At 39.9% G+C, this 25,434-nt stretch overlaps 1 protein-coding gene and 1 long non-coding RNA gene across 6 annotated transcripts in view; one reads left to right on the forward strand and one right to left on the reverse strand.

Moving 5' to 3' along the window:
- col24a1 (collagen type XXIV alpha 1 chain) overlaps positions 1–25,434 on the forward strand; it is a 233,242-nt gene that overhangs the window by 102,570 nt on the left and 105,238 nt on the right. For all 5 annotated transcript variants that reach the window (XR_010005351.1, XM_062978066.1, XM_062978065.1 and 2 more), the window contains exons 20-24: positions 1,830–1,883; positions 11,124–11,177; positions 12,136–12,180; positions 17,661–17,714; positions 18,622–18,666. Coding sequence is in view for 4 of the 5 variants with exons in the window: in XM_062978066.1 (XP_062834136.1) it covers positions 1,830–1,883; positions 11,124–11,177; positions 12,136–12,180; positions 17,661–17,714; positions 18,622–18,666 (252 nt within the window). In the remaining variant the exon portion in view is untranslated. The remainder of the gene's footprint in view (positions 1–1,829; positions 1,884–11,123; positions 11,178–12,135; positions 12,181–17,660; positions 17,715–18,621; positions 18,667–25,434) is intronic.
- The window catches only part of LOC134298333 (uncharacterized), an 81,544-nt gene continuing 64,231 nt past the window's right edge, over positions 8,122–25,434 (reverse strand). The window contains exon 2 of the long non-coding RNA XR_010005354.1: positions 8,122–10,799. This is a non-coding gene — a long non-coding RNA (uncharacterized LOC134298333). The remainder of the gene's footprint in view (positions 10,800–25,434) is intronic.

A 25,434-nucleotide genomic window follows, 5' to 3' on the forward strand; every position in this document is an offset into this window, starting at 1 on the left:
CTCATCTATAAGGCAAACTTTCCTTTAAAATTCCACAAGCCAAACTATGTTTTAAGCTTTGAGAGAACCTTTAAACACAAATTTGCAGCAGATGACTTGTTACTTAGAGAGAGCCAAACATTCCAATTTGCTAATGGAAAGTGTTTGAATGAATCCGAACAGCACTTTCCATCATATGAATTATTACTAGAAATCTTTGATTCTGGATATTAGGTTTCTATGGTGTATCCTTTTTGGTTTATTTTATTTTTTAAAAATTGAAGGTTTATTTAGGCAAAAGGCAGTTACGTAACTTTCTGGAATAATCTTCGTTCTTCTGTGTTAGAGAAAAGATTTAAACAGAAAGTCAAGAGCAGAATTATGGAGCCACATCCTTCCCTTGAAGAAGGTGTCTTCCAGCTTCAGTGTCTAAGAACTCTAAACAGGACCTGGAATGACTCCTGCATCATGGATAGTCAGTTAGTGTAGATATAAATATTTCACTTGGAGAAACATTTCCCATAAGTCTTCCAACTTCATAGCCAGCTTATGGCATTTTGGGAAACAAGTTATGTGCTCCTAGATCAATCCATAGGACCTGATTCAGCCCCACAGCTTGGAGCCCCTCCCCAGAAGGAGACCCCAACCCAATTCCTCATCTCGCATTTGTATCATCCAATATGGAAGCTGCGGTCCAGGGCCACGATCCACACCGTGTCTTCCTGACCGGGTTCAGGCATGATGGCATTGGCACACACCGAACAGCGGAGGGCAAACTTCCTATGGATCCAAAAAGCAAAACAGGCTTGAAAACAAAGAAACAAACAAAAAGAGAGCTCAGGAGATGTAAAAGAGCGCAGGCCATCCTTGCCCCATTCTAACCTTGGATGATGGGAACTGTAGTCCATTAGAACCAGAGTAGGCTGTTAGGAATTGTGGGAGTTGAAGTCCAAAACACCCGGAGAGTTGAATTTTGGCCATGGCCAACCATTCATAGTGTTAGATATACTGTGTCAGAGCAGTTACCTCCTACATAGATTGATTACATGTGAAGCCACGGTGTCGTTTGGAATACAAGTGGCCCCTCTGGAAGCCTGGGATGATGATGATGATGATGATGATGATGATGATGATGATGATGATGATGATGATGATGATGATGATGATGATGATGCCGCCACCCATGTGTTCTCTTGGTTGTTCCCTTCTTTCCTTTAAATCAAATGGAGGGAAAATACCCCTGCTAGCCTAAAGTTGCCATAGCCATGGAGGACCAATCTTGTGGCTGAAGCAGCACATTTCACAGCCTGTTACTAGCAGAAACATTGTATATGATAGATTTACAGATTGTAACAGGCCTTTGGTACAGAAGCTCCCTTTCCAGCAGGGGCTCTTCTCAGTCTTGGGAGTGACACCTTTTCACCATCCTAATCCCCCTCAGATATGAGAATTAGGCTAGGAACATGCTTCATGGTTGTTTGGTTCCTTTCATATGGCAAAAGAGAGGAATCAACACAATAGGTACTGGAAGAGAGGAATGGGGAACAGTTTTTTGTACAGCTTTTATATTTCCTAGGAGACAAGAAATATTTGATAGCTACATGTATTTACTAGAGTACATTTCCTATCTGCCTCTATCCTTTTCTCAGTTTCTCTCTCACACTTAGACACATTTAAATTAGAATTTATATTAACTTTCTTTTTAAAGATCCCTGATTTGAATAAATCTTGTCTCAAACAATGTACACAAATCTACATTTCTCCATTGAGTTATTAGACGTATAAATGAATAAGAAGCTAAATGTAGGACTTGTTGCTTATTTGCTTGTATATTTGTATATTGGTCCTAGGGTTTTCCAGGCGATATTGGTGTTCCTGGCCTGAATGGTCCTGAAGGCCCTAAGGTAGGAATGTGTACATTTTTTATTATACTTTTCAAAAAATATACAACTTTATATTGAAATCACTGCCTGTGTAGTTCTAAGATCTTGGCAGAGAGATCGATTGGTGTGGAATCCTGTATGTTAACCCAGACAACCTTGCCGATGTTTGCGTTTAGCTGGACATCTCTCAGGCTGCATCTATACTGTCAGAAAATGCAGTGTAGGAAATGCATCAACCTAAGCATCTAATATGTTTTAACCTGGGGTAAACTGTTTCATCCATCTTGACCCTGGGTTAAAATAGTACTGGGAAATGTGAGAATCTTTCAGGAGGATTCACACCTTTCCCTTTTGGGGGCTGTGGAGACTGTCATTTCAGATCCTCATACAAGGTCCAAAATCACATCCCCAGAGTCATCCAACACTTTCCAGTCTCAGGCAGTCCAGGAAAGTTGGATGGCAGTGCCTCTCTAGCGTCCTGTACCCTGCTTCCTACACCCAAAATTCACAGAAAGCCTCATACCAATGCTGGAGGCAGTTCTCTTCCTGGGTCACCCTCCCTGAAGGTACAATGGAACTCTGCATAGGGGATGGAGCGTCCCGCTCCAAAGCTTCATCACACCATCACTGAGGGTGACGCAGGAGGATGACAGCCACCAGAAATTGCTTTCTGTACATTTTGTGTAGGGGAACGGGAGGCTCGGGAGGCTGTGCCCATGCCCAGCCATGCTGACCCAAGCATCAGGCTGAGTATGGTCATTTCCCTGCTAATGAGATGGGGTATCGTCCCATATTGAAGTATGTAAGTAAAAGTTTATTTTTATCTTGCCCTGGATAAATGTGCCCAGGAAACACAGGGTGAGAGTGGGGACAGTTGCAGCTAGTCCCATTCCAGAACTGGCCAATTGTTCAGACAGCCCCAAAATTGAGATATTCCAAATTCTGAGCCAGAATTCAGACTATTCCCTGACTTTGGTTAATGTGAGTCAAGGCTGCATTAAGGTGGTCTTACTTCATTTTACTCCAGATCAGCCCTATGCTGTGTTTGGCCATCACAGATTCGATCCAGTCCCACACTGACCTGAGTGGTCAATGTAGACGTGCCCTACCAGGATGTAAAAGAGGGACGGAATAAAGGCAGTGAAGACCAGAATGCTAGCCAGACATCTCAATAAATGACCTCAACCACATGTCAAAATTGAGTGATGCTCAGATTAGGTCCAGTTTCCCTCGATCATTTTTTTTTTTTTTGGAGTGGTGCCAAAGGGTCAGGCAAAAGAAAGGGAATAATGGTGGCCTCTGCTCTGAGCTATGTGTGAATCACAAATGGTCTCTCTAAATCAGTGTTCTCAACCCCAGGTGGGTCCCCAGGTGTTTTGGCCTACAACTCCCAGAAATCCCAGCCAGTTTACCAGCTGTTAGGATTTTTGGGAGTTGAAGGCCAAAACATCTGGGGACCTACGGGTTGAGAACCACTGTTCTAAATTAATCAGGGGCAATTGGCTTATGCCTTGCCATCACATTTTTAGGAGTTTAACATGCCACAGTTTGTAGTACTTCTTTCTGACACTCACACAAATGTAAGAACTAAAGAAAAGCAATCTTTCTATAGCAAAATTTAATATTAATTCTCTTGCATGAGACACACATGTTGGATATTATGCCAGTGTTTCAGGCTTTACATGGATGAAGATATTTCTGATGAGGGAGCATGTTCACATTTTCCCTTGCTTAATATTCAGTATAGTACCCCAAACCACACTGGGCTAGTTGATTGTTATTCGCCCACATGTCTTTGCCAAAATGTTGATTAGTTAGCTGGAAACTTCAGATTTGTTTGATACAGGAATAACTTGTATAAAGAGACTTTATGGTTTCTATAGCCTTTTTGGCTCTCATAGACGGAGAGCTTAGACAGCCGTCTCTAATCAAAGAAAATTGGTGGCTTAGTTTTGAGATGAGTGTTACCCAAATGGAAAAGCTTTTACACAGTCCATAATGCAGAGAGCCCAGGCCTACATGAAACTGGAAATGTTCAGCTTTTGCATTCCCAGCTGTCTTGTGTTGACTGCGGTTTTGAGGAGTTTCCTCTATTTTATTTTTGGAAGACAACTTCACTAAGTTCTTCTTTTCCTAATTCTTCTGTTTTAAGCTTCCACAGAAGTTCAAGGTACACTTGCTGCCAAGAAAGCTGGACAGACCTTTTATGTAAATACTTATTTAAGATGTTGACCCTTGTGAACGAAACATGTATTTTCATACTGGCTGCAATTAGCTGGATTTTCTCTTCCCCTACCCCCAATCCTCATAATAATCAACAGATGCAATTCTCCAGCCAATCTTAATTGCATCATTATGGACCTCGACTTAAAACATAGAGTTCAGCTTTTGAACAACTTTTTATAAAGTGCTAACATTGAGTTGTTTATGAGCAGCACTCTCATATAATTAAGTGTATTTATATTTCATGTGTTTAATAAGAATTTATTTGGGAATCTAATCTTGCTTCTGTGTTTTTCTTTGAGGTGTACTTGTGAGTAGTATCTCACACCGCTCTGTCACAAGAGCAACCAAAGATGTGAAGCAGACTGTGATATGCAAATAGTTTTCATAATCTTTAGAGTTGTGTTCTTAGTTGATTGACCAGTAGAAATATTTTAATGGATGAAAACATATTTTGATTATTTTTAAAATATGTGGGTTTCTATTAAAAGTTTGAGTAGGAAACACCATGATAGAAGAAGCATTCATTTTTATGTGTGCCAAACTAAATGGAACATTAATTGCATTCCAGTCATTTAGTTTGGGCTTAGATTGGTGGTGGAGAACAAGTGATTCTCATTATAGAATCATAATGTTGGAAAAGACCACAAGAGCCATCCAGTCCAACTTCCTGCCATGCAGGAAATCATCACTGACAATTTCCGTTATTCTTGAGCATTAATCATTCAGGCTGATGGAAACTGGAGTTTACTAGAATCTAGGGCCAGTGTCACTGCCTTAGATTAGGGTTGCTGCAGTGCATGTGTCCATGATCTAAAACCATAGAAAGCATTCTTACCCATTTTAGAGTTGCATATACGTAATTACCATCCAGCCCTGACCTCAAAATATAGCTGGAGAAAGGATCTGAGCCATCTATGGCCTTGTAGACAAAAGGAGCTCTACTATTATGGAAGAAATCATGGCCAGAAACCAATTTCAACATGACAATGAGAAAATTAAATATATGTTAGTAGCCATGGAACTCTCATATCCATTGGACAATTACACACCAGACCCATCCATCATCTGATGCACACCAACAACTCCAGTCACCCAACAGGGATCTGAACATTTTGTTTCTTGTCAGAAGGAAAGAGACCCAGCTTCTCAAAACGCTTCTGCCACAATCGTTTTCCAGGATAGACACAGAAATACCCATGGTCAAATAAAAATGGTAAGATCCCCAAGGAGCATTAGCCATGGCCACATATTGCCACCCCACTATTCATCCCCTTAGGGAGTGAGGAACCAATTAATTTTTTCCTGAGCCATGCTCGGTCTGAGCATATGAATCCCATGGCGATCTTTCCCATGGGATCAAATCTAGGGACTACCCTGAAAGCCTGACTGCCATACAGCATGACCAAACATGCAGTGGGAGAGACCATGGCTTGAGTCAAAGGTATTTTGGATCCTCTGAGTGGGATGCAAAGCCTTCTGGTATATTTCTATTTATATCCAGCCACATTCAGAACATGTCTGTTAACAAAGAAATTCTGAGGTTGAGAGTGGAAGCTTACAAGTGCCAAGATTGCTGTAACACTGCAGAGACCCTCTTCTGACATTTCATATTGTCTCTCAGTAGACATTTCTGATACTTGGGATTGTCTCATTAATGGATAAATCAACCTAAATTATTATGTTGATGTAAGATGAACTGTTATGTCAAACTAAGAATTGCTTCCATATGTTAAAAACCTTGGTTGATATTGAAAGCCTTCCTTGTTGGCTGTGAGAGGTTTTCTTCAAGTAGAAAAAGGAAATAGTATTTCCATCCTAGCTCTCAGATTGTGGAAAGAAGTTTGGTTGACTCCACGTTTTCCACCTTGGAAAAAAAACTCTCATAGTTTCACTGGTGTTTTTGTTATCCTTACATTGTTTCATTATGCATTACCTTACTTTTTATATTTTTAAACCATTGTTAACCATCTTCAGTAAATCACATTTCTGCATAGAAAGATTGGCAAAAGTGAATATCATTTGCATACAGAAAAGTACCAGTTCAAAAGTGTCTATCTTCCTTCCCTCAGCCTGCCTTATGGTCCAGCTCTCACATTCATAGGTTACTACGGTGAATATCATTGCTTTAACTATGCGGACCTTCGTTGTCAGTGTGATGTCTCTACTCTTCACTATTTTACCAAGGTTGAGCATTGCTCTCCTCCCAAGAAATTAACGTCTTCTGATTTCCTGGCTGCAGTCTGCGTCTGCAGTAATCCTCGCACCTAGAAATATAAAGTCTGTTACTGCCTCCATATTTTCTCCCTCTATTTGCCAGTTATCAACCTGTCTAGTTGCCATAATCTTGGTTTTCTTGGTGTTTAACTGCAACTCAGCTTTTGCACTTTCTTCTTTCACCTTGGTGATAAGGCTCCTTAGCTCCTCCTCTCTTTCATCCATCAAAGTAGTATCATCTGTATATCTAAGGTTGTTAATCGTTCTTCCAACAATTTTAACTCCAGTCTTGGATTTATCAAGCCCCAAATGTCGCATGATGTGTTCTTCATATCGGTTGAATAGTATACAACCCTGCCGTACTCCTTTCCCAATCTTGAACCAGTCTGTTGTTCTGTGGTCTGTTCTTACTGTTGCTACTTGCTCATTATACAGATTTCTCAGGAGACAGACAAGGTGACTTGGTATTCCCATACCACCAAGAACTTGCCACAATTTATTATGATCCACACAAAGGATTTAGAATAGACAATAAAACACAAATAGAATTCTTTTTTCTGGAACTCCCTGCCTTCCTCCATTGTCCAGCAGATATTGGCAATTTGGTCTCTTGTTCCTCTGCCTTTTCTAAACCCAGCTTGTACATCTGGCAATTCTCACTCCATGTATTTCTGGAGTCTACCTTGCAGGGTCTTGAGCACTACCTTACTGGCATGTGAAATCAGGATAAAGGACAGCCTCAAAATTCTTAAAATGATGGAATTAATAAATTATATACAAACTTGTGATCTTTCATTACATTCCTTGGAATATTTTTTGGACTATAGCACTCAGAATTACTCAGGCACCATAGATTTTGGGAGTTTTCATCCAAAAAAGTAATTATTCTAAGCTTTGCTGCTGATGAAAAGAAGGCAAGCCAATAGCAGTGACTCATACATAACAGTTCTGTAATCTCTGAACCAAAAAAGACCCATTGAGGCTTGCTCCTAGACAAGTGTGTGCATGTTGTAGCTGCAGAGTCAGAATGTGCAATCACCTCTCAGTGTAGGTAATCCTACAAATTTTCATTGGTGTATATATGACTGAATGATTCAACTACCTGCAGTCCAGAATCATTCGCTCCTCCCCACCCCAAGTAGAGGTGGAATAAAAGTGGGCAAACTCAAATAAAACCATTGTGTGTAGATAAACAGCAGACCACCTCATCTGGATGGATCTCTTGGCACATTTGAATTTATTTATACCACAGGCTCCAAGATTTTCAGTGAACTCACTGTTTAGGGATGAACCATTTACACATTGAACAGTGGAAGCAGCTTAGCTTTTCTGATTTATGTTTTGGAGTGTTTTGCTTTGATTTATTTTTGCTGCTTGAATGAAATAAATCACTATTAAGAAGTTTACTAATCTTGTAAGTAACAGTCAGTCAGAAAGTTGCATAGCTATGTGAAGCACAGATGCCTGGCTGTAAAGGTTCTGGATTCCCTCTTGGCATGTTTGATAAATCTTCAAAGACCTTTGTTTTCTTTTTCTTTTTTAGGTAAAATCTTAGGGCGAGCATGGAAACTTCGGTTTATTATATCAATAGCATCTGGAATTTTTTTTTAAAAATGAAATAATGTCTGAAAGACTGTCCTAGAAAAGAAATCTTCTGACAGTCTGCATTATATTAATTAATAGCAAAGTATAGATTGAGTTCGTTGCCATGTATTTTGGAAAGAATATGAACAGCCATTTATAACATCCAGGCTTAAGACCTAGGCTTCTGGATGTGATTTTTGGCCCAGTTCAACAATTTCACATCCAGTCTATACCATTGCCTCCGTTCAGAAATAATATTTAAAGACATAGAAGCTGGAAATATAATTTGCAAGTACTGTAGTTTTCTTTTGGACTATGACATTGGAGATCAGAGTTTGAACCATCACTCAGCCATGAAACCCACTGATTGACTTTAGACAAATCACATTTTCTCAGTCTCAGAGGAAGGCAATGACAAATCTCTTATAAACAAATCCTGCTCTAGTTTTTCCTTGAGAAATAGGTCAGAAATGACTTGAAAATACATCAACAATAACAACAAACATACAGCTTTCATTGACAATGAGTAATTAAATTTAAAATATCAGAAACAGCTTAGGATTCTGTCACAAGTCATATGGCTTTTCCTTTCATAATAAGTATTAACATATGTTTGCAAGAAAACCAAGAGAATGGTATTGCAGCATTGAAATCAAAGATATTTCATTTAGCAGGATCAATAAGGAAAAGCACAACCTATAACCAGGGAGTGGGCTGGATCATTTAGAAAGAAAAGGTTAGTGGAAGGAGTTGGGGAGATAAGTTTGTATATATTAGAAAGAGAGTGCTATATCAGTTGTACTCTAATGCTCTAATATCTGGGCTGAAATTGTGCATGGTGTGAGGAGGCTAATGCAGGTAGATCACCCAATAACATGTTCAAGATCTCAATCAATGGTAACTGATGAACGAGCCAAATATAGATCTTTTAAGATGAGATCCAACAAGTGGCTTTCCTACATAGCCTTTCAGTCATTACATCACTTGTTGCTAGTCAACAACTGTTTAAAAGGTTATAAAATATGTCCTACATATGTGAGAACAGGCAAGTAATATTTATATCTGTCACTGAGCATTCTTGGTTTAGACCCAGTTTGCATAATCCATTTTGTTAAACTGGTGGTTTTATAAGTATATTGGTTGAAATAGATAGATTGAGATGGTAAACCAGTAGGGGTGCTGGAAAAAAAATCTTCATTAGGCTTCTTATATGAATTCTTCTCAAGATTTTTATTTTATGCTTCCTTTATCATTAATACAGATGGCTTCTTAGGCAATCTCTTAGTATGTCCTTTTCTGTAGCCTCTAGAGTTGGATTTACTCCATAAAATAAATTAGGATGCTTCTGTAGACTGATGGCACAAGTCATCCCTTTGTACAGCTTAGATCTGATGATTAATGATTGATTAATTATTAATTATTTCATCCCAGGCCAGGCTGTGGCGCAGCTGGCTAGTAACCAGCTGCAATAAATCTCTACTGACTGAGAGGTCATGAGTTCGAAGCCTGGGTCGGGTTAAGCCCCCGACCAATAAATAGCCCGGCTTGCTGTTTACCTAAGTAGCCCAAAAGACAGTTGCATCTGTCAAGTAGGAAATTTAGGTATGCTTTACGTGGGAGGCTAATTTAACTAATTTACAACACCATAAAACTGCCAGCAACACGTGGAAAGGAATGAGGAAGTACAGCACCCGGTATCACTCATGGATGATGAAGCAACAGCTCCCCCTGTGGCTGGAATCGAGCATATCCTCATGAAGCTGGAAAATGTTAAAATTGCTTCTGTGTGTGTCTATACTGTATGTTGTTTGTCTGATGGCATTGAATGTTTGCCATACTGTAATCCGACCTGAGTCCCCTTCGGGGTGAGAAGGGCGGAATATAAATCCCTAGATATACATTGTACAAATGCAGCAAAATTACTTATCCTCAGAAACTTGATGGAACCCTGCATTGAATAATTATTTTGGTTTTGCCTCCTTCTGATTCATGGTTATGTCCAGAAAGATAACTTTCAGAGCAATGTCACAGGCTATTCTGAATATTTCATGCCATAGCAGTAAAGCTTTGAGGTATGAGAAAGAGATATACAGTAGAGTCTCACTTATTCAACATAAACGGGCCGGCAGAACATTGGATAAGTGAATATGTTGGATAATAAGGAGGGATTAAGGAAAAGCCTATTACACATCAAATTAGGTTATGATTTTACAAATTAAGCACCACAACATCATGTTTAACAACAAATTTGACATAAAAAGTAGTTCAAAACGCAGTAATGCTATGTAGTAATTACTGTATTTACGAATTTAGCACCAAAATATCACAATGTATTGAAAACATTGACTACAAAAATGCGTTGGATAATCCAGAATGTTGGATAAGCGAGTGTTGGATAAGTGAGACTCTACTGTAGTTGTAATTATAATTTAAAGTATGTTTTTCAAAAACACTGATGTTGTGTAGCCATTGGACAGTTTTCAGGGGTGGGCAACTGTTACCTTCCGTCTAGTGACAGACCGTAACTCCTAGTCTATCTGTTACAACCAATGATGTAATATACTGACAGTTACAACCCAAAAGCATCTTTACACATAGAAAACATGTTATCAATCCTTAGTGACTGCTTCATAGTTCAAGTACTAAATGTGTAGGGAGAACAGGTCAAAACTTTAAATAATCTGTATGGTGCACTAATTTCATTCCAATTTGGATAGTGTGAACATACACAGAGCTAAATTATGTATTACCAGGGCTAATCTGTATTGGCATGGCTACCTTCCAAAAATTTCACATGCATCCTGAAAAAATTAAAGATTTGATTGCAGCAGTGTGCTGATAGTAAACATACTTACTGTTTCTCTGTGGCCATGTTTGTGTTCAGAATCACACGCACACCTGTTGCTTTTCCACCTGAAAAGGGAAAACTGGATTAGTTCAAACAAGCCATTCAATTCAGTGTCATCATCATCAGGAAACGGTTGGCACCCCCCTTCCTCCGGCATCAGCTAGCAAGTGGCTTTTTACAATATGGTAGTACTGCATAAACAGGGTGCATGTGCAGATATTTGTATACATGTTCTGCCTCTACAAAGAGATCCAAATGTCCACAATGTACTAGTTCAAGTGTCCTGAGGGAAATCAGAGGGAACTTTAGGAGAATAAAAAGAATCAACTTTCTTCCATACTAATGTCTGTGTCTTTTAATCTAAATGTTTTTGTTTGTGTGCTACTTAGGGACTTCTAGGTGAGAGAGGGCCTCCAGGACCACCAGGGCCCAAAGGAGTTGAGGTAAGACATGAACATTGTTCTCCCAAGAGCACACATGTTTTTTTCTTCTGCTACTGCTTGTTTATTTTTGTTTGGTTTGCAAATATTTCAACTGTCTGTTCTGGCAGGTGCTGAGTACAAATTGTCTCACAGCACTGTGTTAATTTATTTCAGTGGCAGCCACAGAACGTTTAGATGAACTGAATCTGGCAACTTGCACATAAAAGAATTGAGTTTTATATTTATATGATTTATATGATATATGGAATGGAGACATATACATTGTTGAATGACTCCTATTTTCTAAGTAAATAGTTATCTAATGAGATAAAAAAGGAAAGGGAAAGTGGAATGTTATCTGCACAAGATTGAGGCAATATGTATTCACTAAGGGTGCATCTATGCTGTAGAATTAATGCAGCCTGACACCATTTAACTGCCATGGCTCAATGCTATGGATTCATGGTACTTGTAGTTTTACATAGTCTTTAGCTTTCTTTACCAAAGACTGCCAGTGCCTCACTAAACTATAAATCCCAGGATTCCATAGCATTAAATCACGGCAGTTAAAGTGATATCAAACTGCATTAATTCTGCAGTCTAGATGCGTTCCATGAACCTAATTAATTTATTCTTGATATGCAGATTTTGATGATGGATTAAAAAATCTCTATTTAGTTCTGTAACTATCCACTAAGGGCCCTTCCACACAGCAATATAACCCAAAATATCAAGGCAGAAAATCCCACAATATCTGCTTTGAGCTGGGTTATCTGAGTCCACACTTCCATATATTCCAGTTCAAAGCAGATAATCTGGGATTTTATTTAGTTGTGTGGAAGGGGCCTAAGTGCATCTTTCAGTTCTCTGAAGCTTACCAACATCCAGTATCCATTCAAGATGGCAGAAGATTATTTTTCAGAGTGCTTATCGATGCTTTATCTTAGAAATAATGATCATGAACCTGATTTTAATTTAGGGAGAAGAAGGACCTATTGGACCTTTTGGAGGAAGTGGACCAAGGGTAAGTGTGGAAAATTCATATTTTAGAACTGATGAGACAGAGCTGACAGAAATAAATTTATCCATTGTGATTTAGTGTCAGGCATGGAAATGTTAGGCACGAGAACTGAAGTAATATTTCTGTCACAGATTGTGCAGCCTTGGAAAATGAATACAATACAACATCCATAAAGAGTGTTCTGTTGTGGGTATTTTCAGGATTTAACAATTGGATCTTGCTTTTAAGTTTTGATTGTGTTAGAATATCTCTATATGGTGTAGTAATCATACTGGACATCAAAATCTTAACTTCAGATATCTACTCAGTGATGACATAAGGCAGGGGTCCCCAAACTAAGGCCCGGGGGCCGGATGCGGCCCATCGAAGCCATTTATCCGGCCCCCCATGGCACAAGGGCAGAAGGGGGTTGGGCTAAATGACCCAAGGGGTCTCTTCTCTTACAACCCTTATTATTATTATTATTATTATTATTATTATTATTATTATTATTATTTTATTATGACACAGCAAACAAAATAGATATGCTGGATTTCGTATAAAAAAAATCACAAGTCGAACACTTCCCAAGTGTGTGATGTATTTTCGGATGATGCGTGCAGATCCCAGTAGGGTGGCCTTTTGCAGTTGGCAGATCATAATTTTTTATTATTATTATTATTATTATTATTAACAACATTGAGGGTGGGTGGCCATCTGTCAGGGGTGCTTTGCTTGTGCGTTTGGCGCACAAAGGCAGAAGGAGGTTTGACTAAATGGCCCACGGGGTTTCTTCCAACCCTCTATTATTATTATTATTATTATTATTACTACTACTACTACTACTACTATTATTAACATTGAGGCTGGGTGTCCATCTGTCAGGGGTGTTTTGCTTGTGCTTTCGATGCACAAAGGCAGAAGGGGACTGGACTCAATGGCCCAAGGGGTCTCTTCCAACCCTTTATTATTATTATTATTATTATTATTATTGCTTGGTGGCCAACTATAGTCCGGCCCTCCAACGGTCCGAAGGATCGTGAACTGGCCCCCTGTTTAAAAAGTTTGGGGACCCCTGACATAAGGTCTTCATGTTTGCTAGACCCCATCCACTCTGCTAAATAAAATCCATTTTATCTACTTTGAACTGGATTATATGGTAGTGTAGACTCATATAATCCAATTCAAAGCAGATAATCTGGGTTATATGGCAATGTAGATCCAGCCCCAATAGACAAGCATCCTACTTCCAACATAGATGTACCAATAGTCTTTAAAAAATATAAAGTGAAGTGAGGCATACTCATTCATTAGTTGCCATCATCTGGCATCAAAGATATAGTGACTCGATATAAAGCTTCTGTTCTGTCACGCGCTGGGCCTGTGACTGACTGTTATATAGGACATACGCTTTACGCCCAGCAGGAAGCCAGGGGCCTAAAGAAGGGTCATTGAGGAATTTTCCTGAAAATATGGCCTTGAAGTCTTTAAAGAAATAACAAAGTCTTTATTGACAAACAAATAATAAATCTTCAAGGAGTCTTGTCCCACAGGACAGGCGATAGGCTTTGAACAACGGTGAAAACCCTCTTATAACCCCTCCCAGGCTATCTATTATCTGGGCCTAGCTGGTCTGGGACCCACTGCCAACTCCCAAGTGCGTCTGATTGTTGAGTGGACCTACCAGCTGAGGCTTTCAGATGTTTCTGTGTTGTAGTTCTGTATCCTGGGACGGTCAATATCCCTGGTATACTTTAACCCTGGTGCTCTTTATCCCCGGTGGTCTTGAAATAGGAAGCCTTTTACGGGACGAGCTGGTCTATGTCCTACAGCTGAACTTCCCAAGAGAGACTAACTTAAAAATGGCTCCTTCCCTCCCAGAGCCCTGAACAGGGGGCGGAACCAAACTTAATGGTGATTGACAGGTGGCCTGTCCTATGAATGCAAACATTTGCAGCAAGAAAGTAAAATAGAAGGTTCTGGTACAGCTGTACCAGCACAGCTTCCATTAGATTGGGAATGGTATATTCCATATATCGATATTTCCATCCCTTGCTTTTTTGTTTGTTGCTTGAAGAGCAAATAGATATGGCTATCGTCATATTATCGCCATCTTATACCCCTGTTCTCTTTATTTATATGCCTCTCTCTCCCGAGTTTTTAATTAAATGTTCATGTGGCCCGCCCTGTCTGCTCTGATTTGTGTTGTAATGTATATGATTATTTTTGTACTATTATATTGTGTTATGATATATTGTTTTATTTTGTGATATTGTATGGTGTCTGGGCATGGCCCCATGTAAGCCGCCCCGAGTCCCCATTGGGGAGATGGTGGCGGGTTATAAATAAAGTTTTATTATTATTTATTATTATTATTAGCAATTCCCAGAATCTGCTTTTTTGTAGCCATGAGAGAGGGGTCTGATCCAGATAAGACTACTGAGTAGGGAGGTTGGTATTTTTATCCACATTATGTGATTCAGAACCATTTAGCAATTACTGTTTACATTTACAAAACATTTCATTCTATTTGCATCTATTATAATATGGCTCTGACAATTAATGCTCTTCAGAATATCATGTTGAAAACAGCAAGTAATGCCTTTCTTCTACTTTTTCTTTGCTTAATGCAGTTTTAAAACTACTGGAATGTACACCTAAGTAAATAGATTTTATATTAAGACACATTGCTTGTTTGTGCTTTTTTTCTGCAAAGACCAAGAATATATTATATTAAAATCTGAGGCAAGGAATTGTGCTCCCAGTATAATCACCTTGCTACTCATACTGGCAGTTTACCATGCCCATTCTACTACATATGTCAATTGATTGAATCATTTCCAAAATCTCAAAAGAATATTTCATTTTCTTGTCCACTAAGAAAACTCCTGTATACTCTTTTATGGACATGTCACACTGATGGTGAACATAAACATGTTCCTTAACTGTCCAAATAACTGATAATTGTGCACCATGGAAACATATCTCTCATATATTGTCCCTTGTTTCTTTGAACCCCTGTCTTTAAATTTAAGTGTAATCATAAAAACAACCCAGTCAAATTGCTCCACCACTGCAATTCAGGTCAGATAGCTTTGTAGTCATCCTGCATTTAAAACTTAAGGCAAATATCAATCTGCTTAGTTCATTTTGCTTTATTTATTTTGGACCAAAAGTATTCTTATATGTAATGCAGCATTGCAACTCATTTCACCCAAAATGTTTTGCATCACAAAAATGTGCAGTTATCTTAATTGATTCAAATAAGTGTAGAGTGTTTGGAATATATAAATTATGAACTACATGATACATACTATAAATATTTGGACACTTTTTTCCTAGTACATCTGTTCCAGTCTTTTGCATCACTTTTTTTCACTTGAGGTTCCCAGACTGGGGTCCCTAAATGTAATTGGACTAAAACTTCCAGAGAGGGGAGGAACCTTGGCCTGAGAAATCTCTTGAAGAAATTAGATATTCCAATTAGAGTTTAAAGTGTTCACATGAATGGAGCTAAAAACCTTCACTGAATTCTAGAATGCTTTGTTCTGTATTACAGGCAGAAGCATGAATTGTCTGCTGAGTTTATATGTGTTTAATACACCATATTCGCTGTTAGTTTAAGCTTCTTTGGCTAATATAAATGAGATACCCGCTATATGTTCACTATTGTAGTGTAGATAATCAGCAGTAGGAATGTTTAGCTAAGTGCTGTTTTTATTATGTCACTGTAAGTCTGCTGAGGTGTGTACCCAACTGCTATTAATGTTTGACTTGCTACTAATTATTTAATATTAAGATGTAAGTGTAGTGAAGAAGAAAAGAACCATACATTAGTATGGTTCTGTTAACAGAAGAACTGAGAGGAAGAAAGGAAAAATGTTTTTAAATTCTGGTTTTAAGTGGAAGCAAAATCATCTTATTTCTGCCTTTAGAGTATTTTGGAAGAGAAATAGAGTGTGTACATGCCCAAGGTTCCCTGTAGATTGTTCTGTAAAGTGAAAATGTGTTTATTTTAACAATTAAGCACAACCTTTCTAGCAATGAAACTGGATTAAATGGTCAGTGTAGATGGGACCTCGGTGCTAATCTTTAGGTGTAATTCCATTTCCATTCTTTGCCATTTATAGGAGCAGGGAGATTCAATAATCCTGGAATTTAGCTGTCATTATGGAGCAGACAATTGTGAACTAGATTTACCTGTGCTATGAATTGATTGAAAGCAATTTCCTATGTTCTCAATCCTGCTGTACATAGCACTGGTTGGCTGGAGGCTTATTTCACAGTCTACCGTCTCCAGAACAGTTTGTCACTTTAAAAAAAGGCAAGTAGTTCACTATTTTTTTAAAGCAGACAATCTGCTTGACACTTGACTAAACAAGCAAAACAGCAGAACTAACATTCAGTTCATTGGGACACATGTCTATATTTTTCACTCATGAAGCCAGGGAAGCACAGTTCATTGTAAGCTCCCCTTTTATATCATTCCTGCCTTCAGCAACACGAGCCAATAAGCAAAAGCTTCAGAAGTGCTTATATGCAATTAGCCCCATTGTCAATTATTTAATATGCAAGTGTGTTCTTGTATTAGGAATTTGGGCTTCAAAAGAAGTCCTGCATTAAGGCATCTGGTGATCAGCACTATACTACTTCTTAACATGGGACCTCTGTTCTTGTTGGTCTAATTGGGGCCATAATTGTAAAGCTAGAGGACTGAAATGCTGAGTAAGAGAACTGAGCCAAAGAAAACGAAACAAAGGGTGTTAAGAGAAAGTTATTCAGTACTTCAGGGCATATTATCTCATGGCTTAATTCCACTCAAGTCAGCACTTTCCTTTGTTTTCATGGTATGCTTCTTCATTCTGATCTGAAACACATTTTCTTAGAATCTTGTCCTATTGTGTTTAGTGGAAGTTTATTATAAATAAATATGCTTGGAATCATGGATGGCCGTAAAAGAGATATTTAATTATTTTTGCATTTTTATGAGTGGTTGTGGCTTTTGTTGGCTGAACAATGTCTTCTTGGTAGCAGCAGGTTTCCAGAATAGTCAAATGAAAATAAGTGTATTTTTCAATAGAACTCTTTAATAACAATAATTACATGCAGTTGTTCTTGTAATTTCCTCCAAGTTATATTAATGAACAATATTGTTAGGAGGCTGCCCTTAGCAGGAGAGAGATAACGTCATCCTTGAGCCATTTCCCCCATCAGAATCACACATCTCATTCTCTTCCATCAGACTTGGGGAATAGAAATATGACTCAAGTGGCAAGATTTAAACATCTCTCTACACTGTTCCTCCAGTCCTTAACTTTGAGGGGAAGAAAGAGGAAAAAAGAGTTGCTGGATATTTGCCCACTTCGGCATATAAATAAAGTTTAATACTCCGCTGTTGTGATATATTTGTTCAAGTACATTGCAATTCTGGTTAGTGGTGATATCATGGCAGGACAGATTCAAAAACCATTAAAAAGCCGAGATGTTTATTTGTTTGTATACAGGGAAAACCTGGTCGGAAGGGTTATGCTGGTGAACCAGGACCTGAAGGACTAAAGGTAAGACCTAGGTTTCCATGTTATTTTTCTTTGCTAATAGAACATCTGAAATGGCAGTTTGGGTCTATAATCTGTAGAACAGGGATCCTCAAACTTTTTAAGCCAAGGGCCAGTTCATGGTCCCTCAGACTGTCTAGGGGCTGGACTCAAGTTTGAAAAAAACATGAACAAATTTCTATGCACACTGCACATATTTTATTTGTAGTTTAAACCACAAAAGAACAATGTAATATTTAAAATGAAGAACAATTTTAACCAACATAAACTTACCAGTATTTCAATGGGAAGTGTGGGCCTGCTTTTGGCTGATAAGGTAGTGAAGTTAATTAGGATTGTTGTTGTTTGTTAGTGCCTTCAAGTTGTCTCAAACTTAGGGTGACCCAAAGTCTAATGTTTAGGGCCGAGGCCAGATTAATGACCTTGGAGGGCCGCATTTGGCCCATGGATCTTAGTTTGAGGACCCCTGTTGTAGAACATACTTAGTTCAGAGTTGGAGATGGATGAATAATAAAAATGTTGGGATAATGTATAGGGAAAAGAGCCAGCGTGGTGCAGTAGTTTGAATTTGGGATTCTGGGAAACCAGGATCTGAACCCCTCTCTCAAACGTGAAAATTCACAGGGTGTCTTTGGGGAAGTCGTAATCTGGCAGCTGCAGAGGAAGGCAATGACAAACATGCTCTGAACAAATCTTGCCAAGAAAGTCCTCGAACCATCTTAGTGTCACCATAGTTCAGGAATGACTTGAAGGCATATAGTAACAACAAATGTAGGGACACATCACTTCAACAAATTACAAAGAGATATACCACCATACTGTGATCTCTCTCTCGCCCCCCCCCCCCCCCCGGGCAATAATTTTTCCTTTTCAATGTACTAAATTGCCTTATTGCTTTTTCAATTTACAGGGAGAAGTGGGAGATCAAGGAATTCTTGGGAAAACTGGTGAAACAGTAAGAATGAGTTACTATCTATAATACAAGGTCATTATAATGCATGGTTCTAGAGCCCCTTCTGCTCCCGTATAAAATCCAGATTATTTACTTTGAATGGTAGTGTAGATTCATGTAATCCAGTTCAAAGTAGATAATGTGGATGATCCATTTTGATGATCTGGATTATTTGGCAGTATAGAAAGGGCCTAGTACATTGTATAATTAAGGTGGCTCTAGGTTTTACTGTCAAAATGGACCCTACACTTTACCCCATCTAGACACTAAATAGCAGCTGTGTGTTGTACTTTTCTTTCCCCCCTATATTATTAAAGCTCCACTATTGATATTTTTATGATGTGCATTTGTGGTACAGATTGTGATGATATAATTATGTAAAATTACAGAAATAAATAGTATGGAGTTGGGAAAAATAACACAGGAATGTTTTCATTGGCAGATCCAAAAGCAAAACAATGATATCTGAATTCAAACATTAGATCAAGTATTCAGTGTAACCAACGCTATTGAATTATTCAATTTTCCGCATATAAACAGCTCTAAAACAGAGTCAGTCATAGAATCGCAGGTGCTTCTTTATATGGACAAATATTTTTTTTCTGTTGGTGGAACTGATATTAGTGTATGTCTTACATTCAGTGACATCTTAGAATTGAAGACATGTGGTAATATATTCCATTGGAATGAGTCGAAAGCAAATGTGGCAATTCACCATTTCAACAACATGCATTACCAACCAGTGACACCATTCCATATCTTTTAAACATTTTTTAAACTGTTTTGTGTTTTTTGGTCTGTATGGCCATGTTCCAGAAGTATTTTTAATATCCGGTTTTTAACAAATCAGAAATGGTTTCTGGTAACTTCCAGTACTTTTATGTGTTTGGGTTGGGGGGGGGGGGGGGGAGAGGCATGGGTGAGAGGAGGCTTGGCAGAAGATTGGCATGCAGATCTCCCAAGCCTCCTCTCATAAAATCAGAATGCCTATACAAGACTATCAAATGATAAAATGTTGGTTTGACTTTTTATTTTAATAAGATACTATCTAATTAAATGACTCTTTGTATATGGGTAGTTCATTGTGCATTTTGAGATGCTCTTGGCTTTTTGTAATAGCAAATCCCGGGACTCTTGGTTTGTTGTCTATTCACACAGACTAAACTCTATATATCCTAATATCCTTTCAAGAGCTTAGCTATGCCAGAAAGTAGATAGTAAATCATTTGTTAAAATGTACTTCAAAAACAGAAAAGAACAGTTGACTATGGAGCAAATCAGAGACAGTCTTTCCAAGGAGTGGAGAATTTTGCAATTCTTAGCATTGAATGATCTTTCATCAAATCGCAGCTATATATATATATATATATATATATATATATATATATATGTGTGTGTGTGTGTGTGTGTGTGTGTGTGTGTGTGTGTGTGTGTATATATTCTGTACAGCATGATCTTATCTTCAATGTACTTTGTTAGAGGGAAAAAATTCTTAATGTCAAGGTCAGACACCAGCCAATGGATGAAAATACAGTTTATTGCATAAACAACTCAAAAAAGCTCATAAAACAAACACAGGAGCTTGCAACACTTAAACTTCAGTTTGAAAAAGACATTTAAACTGAAAAAACTCCAAAAAACCAAACTGGAGTATAATCCAGATTATCCAGAGATATAATCCGGATTAAAACAAAACTGCTTAGATTCAGCTCAAAATTGCAGGATAACTTGAAGAAGACAAAACAAACTACGGGCCGAATTCCCAAGAGTCCAAAATAAACAGAATCCCAACTGGGCTACAAATAGTTTTAAGGCTCAAAACAAACAATGTCCCAAACCGGGTTAAACTTTGCCACCGGAGGCAGCGCAAACCAACCAGTGCCGGAAACAAAGTAACGAAGGGCAAAGAGTTACTGCAGGGTCAGAAGCCAAGCCAGCGGTCAGTAACGGAGCGTAGTTGCAGAACCAGGAGTCAAACCGGAATTGGGAGCGAAGAGTAATTACAGAGTCAGGAACGAATCCAACAGTTGGTAACGGAGAGTAGTTACAGGGTTGAGAACAAAGCCAAGCCGGAATAGGGAGCGAAGAGAAATGCCAAAACGATGTCCAGTCCAAGGTCCAAGATGAGAAGTCGTCACAGCAAAGTCCTCGTCAATGGGTTGACACAAGTAGCCAAAACGACAGAGGCAAACTAATGCAAACAGTAATCACAATGCAGTCCAAGGAAAACCCACACAGTTCCAGCCCCCGTTGTAGAAGTAAACGTAAGTAAACTTACGTCGGTTGCAAAGTCCCAAGCCAGTGTTCAGGAACACGAACACGAAACCCAATGGCGCCCAACAACTACCTTGCCACACGCAAGGGCCCAATGGCCAAATGCCCTCAATTTATTTACAACTCGTCTTCAGAACTCGAGCCGGGCACCGCCCTTCCCACAGGTTGCTCCCATTCCTCATCCGAGCTGGAATCGCCCTGCTGACGCCCAGACCTACCGTCAGCTGTGGAACTATCCCCACTCCTCCAATTAGAACACCTTGGGTCTGATCCTGAAGGACCCCATGTTTCCTCAATGTCTCCACTACTAGTGGGCCCAGTCTCCCTATCACGACCCTCTGGAACGCGTGTCCAGTCCATGCCATCCTCTTCTGCCTGCACCACGTCCCCAATGTCCATATCAAGCCCATCATCCCCTTCAAAACCCTCAAATGAATCCTCCTGTTGATTCCTCGAGTATCTCTCGAATCCTCTTTCTATGTAATTCCTCAAATGAGTCTTGCTCCCGAGGAGTCTTTCTTCTCTTCCTGCTACTCTCAGTAGTATCGTTGACCCCGGAAGACTCATTCACAACACTTAATATAAAACATTACTGTTGCCTGCTTTTGGTCTAAAATTATTTAGCAGCTTGTGATCCCTTTATTTTATCAGTTTTAAACTTATCTATTTATGCTATGGTAAGCTTCTGTTTGTCAGCTCTAGCTTCCCATGCGGGGACATGAGAGAAACCTCCCACAAAATGGTGAAACATCTGGGCATCCCCTGGGATGGAGGTGTGCCCAAAAGCTCTTGAATTCTGCATGAACCCAAACTCCGTATAAGTCTGCACATCCCTAAAGGAAATAATAGGGATGCAGGCTCAGTCCTTAGACTGGATCCTCCCCCATGCCAAACTATCAGTAGAGGAGATCTGGTCACCCCCATCAACTCATCAAACTTATTGGACGTTGTGTCTAATATCAAAGAACCAATTATCTTGTCCCTTTCCTGAAAGATGAATTGTGTCAGGGGAAGGAAAGAAAAAGCCTGGATGCTGAGCCAGCCAGCCCTCTGCAGCAACCAGAAGTCACCAGGAGAAGAGTCACTCAATGACTCTTCTGGCCACATTCATCATGTCTGTGTGACAGTTGTGGCATTCTAATAAATCCAGCCAAACCAACATAGAATGGCAAAAACTTCTGTTCAGCACTTCAAGGTTAGTCATGGCACCAAAACTCAAGTCCAGGTCAGTCTCATTAAGCTAGTAAATCAAGACATCTGTGAACCAAAGGAGCCAGCGTGATGATAAATGGTTCATGACATCAGAATGTGATGCAGTGGGCAATTTGCCAGTCTACAGAGCCCCAAAGAAAATCAGCATGATTGTGGCTTCAAACAGTTTAATTTTGAGGACAAACCAGCAAGTTGTGCTTATCAGGCCATCCAATGTTAGAACACTTATAAACTGCCCTTTAGCCAAAAAGGCATAAATTGTTGATTTGACCAGTCCCTGCAAGTTAAAAAGACACAAAACACATAGAAAAGTTTGACAGTTGGGGAAGAGATTGGGTCTAGCAAATGCTGGCTGTTTTTCCTCCCTCCCTCTCCCTCTCCCCCCCCCCCTCGCACCTACCACAGTAGTGACAATTGAAATACTCTAGAAAACACTCTAGAAAATTACCTTGCTAAATGTTATAGGTGTATATGATTCCCCCCCCCCCCAAAAAAATTCTTTTAGGGTGTATTCAGAAGTACCTCAATGATCTTGTCTACCAGTCTTGGATATCCCTTTATTACAGACTGTCTAGGTGTCAGGATAATGCTGTTCCCGGAGGCAGGAAGCTTCCCAACATCAGAGTGCACTTAGATGACTTGTGCTGGGATAACTCCTTGTTACAGTTGTCTTCCAGCTGTTTTTCCCTCTACATCTTCAAACACAAAGCAACAGAAAGAGAATGTCATACTGCTGGCATGCAGGGGGTTGCAGGAGGGAGAAATGGAATCCATTTGTCCTATCTGGTGGCTCAGTGTGTTAAAGCGCTAAGCTGCTGAACTTGCAGACCGAAAGGTCCCAGATTCAAATTCCGGGGAGCGGAGTGAGCGCCCGCTGTTAGCTCCAGCTTCTGCCAACCTAGCAGTTTGAAAATGCAAATGTGAGTAGATCAATAAGTACCACTCCGGCGGGAAGGTAACGGCGTTCCATGCAGTCATGCAGGCCACATGACCTTGGAGGTGTCTGCGGACAGCACCGGCTCTTCAGCTTAGAAATGGAGATGAGCACCAACCCCCAGAGTCAGACACAACTGGACTTAACGTCAGGGGAAACCCACCCCCTAACACATGTAATCAAGTACTAGCAAGGGCTGACCCTACTTAGCTAGTAGGATCAGCCTCTGGTGCCTTTAGGTTATTTAGCCATCAATTTAATTCTAAAGGTCCCATGCTATCTCTGCACAGACATTTGCATAAAGCAGAACAACACAAACGGGTCAATCTTGCAGGCAGAAGCAGGCATTTTCACTTTTTGACTTCCCCTTCCCAGCCCCACTGAACGCTCTGGAGAGTAGTGAGACTCTCCAGACATTAACATTGAGTGTTGCTGAGGACTGTGGTAGAAAGAAACAGCAACAGACCCTGCCACAATGATTTTACAATGAATCAGGTTGCTACTTTGGCTGATGGACTGGTCAGAATTTTAAAGGTGACATGAGATTCTGCAGCTCTCCTAGCTGGTAAGATTAGCACCCTTTTACAGAATCAGCAGATCCATTTAGACAGTGTTTGATTAATTTAATGAGAACTAAACAAGTTCAACCAGAGCAAGTTTACAATGCCGATGAGACAAAGGTTTTTTTTGGATGTCATGCCAAAAAAAACACTGGCTTAAGCTACTGAGAAAATTGCCCCTGGATTAGAGGGAGAAAAGTCTGGCATGCACAGTTGGGTTTCAGATTTTTAAATTACAACCTGGCAAAACTTTGAAACTGCACTACATTGCACACATAAAAATAGGTAACCTGTCTCATCGACTGTTGAGCATGAATTATTTTAGGCATATTAAAAATATGAGTCTATGGTGATGTCCTTTCATACATGGAAACAAATAGGACTGAGAAAGGTTTTTTTTAATTAGGCCAGCATTGCTGTTTGACAACATTATGGCTCATTTCCAAAGGGAGAAACACCCTTCCGAATAGCTGGTTTGAATGAATGCTGCTTCTTGCCAGATAAGACCACTATAAAACCTGTGGACAGTAGTAGAAGGGAGATTAAAATATCTTGGCTTATTGCATCAGAGCAAAAGGACCATGAATCTGTCAGTGCCATGATGCAGAACAGTTCTCGGAAGGATAAAGATTCCGTAGTAATGCTTTAAATTGCCTTATAATGAGGCAAACCATTGATCCATGTAATTTAAGACTGTTCTGTCTGTTCTGATTTTCTCTTCATGATTTCAGGCAGAGCTTGAAAGGTCACTTTTTTGGACTTCAGTGGCTATGCTGGTTGGGGAATTCTTGGAATTGCAGCATTAAAATTTGTTTTGAACGTTCTGGCAGCTCATCCAAGCCCTGTGGGATTCTTTGACCTAGACATCCCAGGGACCAAGCCTGATCCTAAAACCTGTTATATGAAATCCATGGGTTTTGCCATGGGACTTTGGAACACTAATTAAGTGATTACAGAACTGCTTTGAAATGCATGTGTCCAATAACGAAGTATTACTTATCAGCTCATGTATTGTATTCCAGTTTTAAAAGGGCAAAAATGAGGTCAAAGAAATAATTGTGTTGTTTGTTCTAAACAACCTTCCTTCTTGACTCTGTCTATGTAATGGAGCCATAATGGCAGGCTTCCCTTTTAGTTAAGAGATGGGAAATTGTTTACTGAAGTTGCATGGTGCCCAGAACACCCTAAAAGCACCCCTCCCATTTTATTTTCTCTCCTTATCTGTTATCCAGACACACGTTCAATGCCAGAACTCAGAGGCGGTCCAACCGTCAGATGAGGGAAGAATTTGCCTATGGCGCCATTGTCCCAGGGGCGCAGTTGAGCCCCCGGGAGGATGGCGCCACCCCCTGCCTCTTTCTTCTTTGGGCCGTGGGACTTACCCCCACGGCAGGATTGCCCATCCAGGCTGGCTGGGTCTTCCCGCCGTGCCCTGGCCCTGCCTCCTGCGCAGCACGGGAGGCATGGCCGCCCAACGCTCCCGCGGGGCCAGGGCATGTGGCACAGGAGGCGGGGCCAGGTCTGGCCCGCCTCACGCGGCACACGACCACGCCTCCCGGAGGGGGGCACCAAAATTCATTTTGCCTACTAAGGCAAAATATCTACGGACGCCTCTGCTGGAACTCTCTGCCCAGGGAAGCCAGAATGGCTCCCTCCCTGCTATCCTTCTGGCAGAAGGCTATTTTTTTTAAAAAAAAATCAGTCAGGTTTTTAAGATTTAGACCGCTTCTGCACTGCCATATAAAATTCAGATTATCTGCTTTGAACTGGATTATATAGGCATTTAATTCA

The sequence above is a fragment of the Anolis carolinensis genome, chromosome 4, assembly GCF_035594765.1.
Source record: "Anolis carolinensis isolate JA03-04 chromosome 4, rAnoCar3.1.pri, whole genome shotgun sequence".
Taxonomy (NCBI): Eukaryota; Metazoa; Chordata; class Lepidosauria; order Squamata; family Dactyloidae; genus Anolis; species Anolis carolinensis.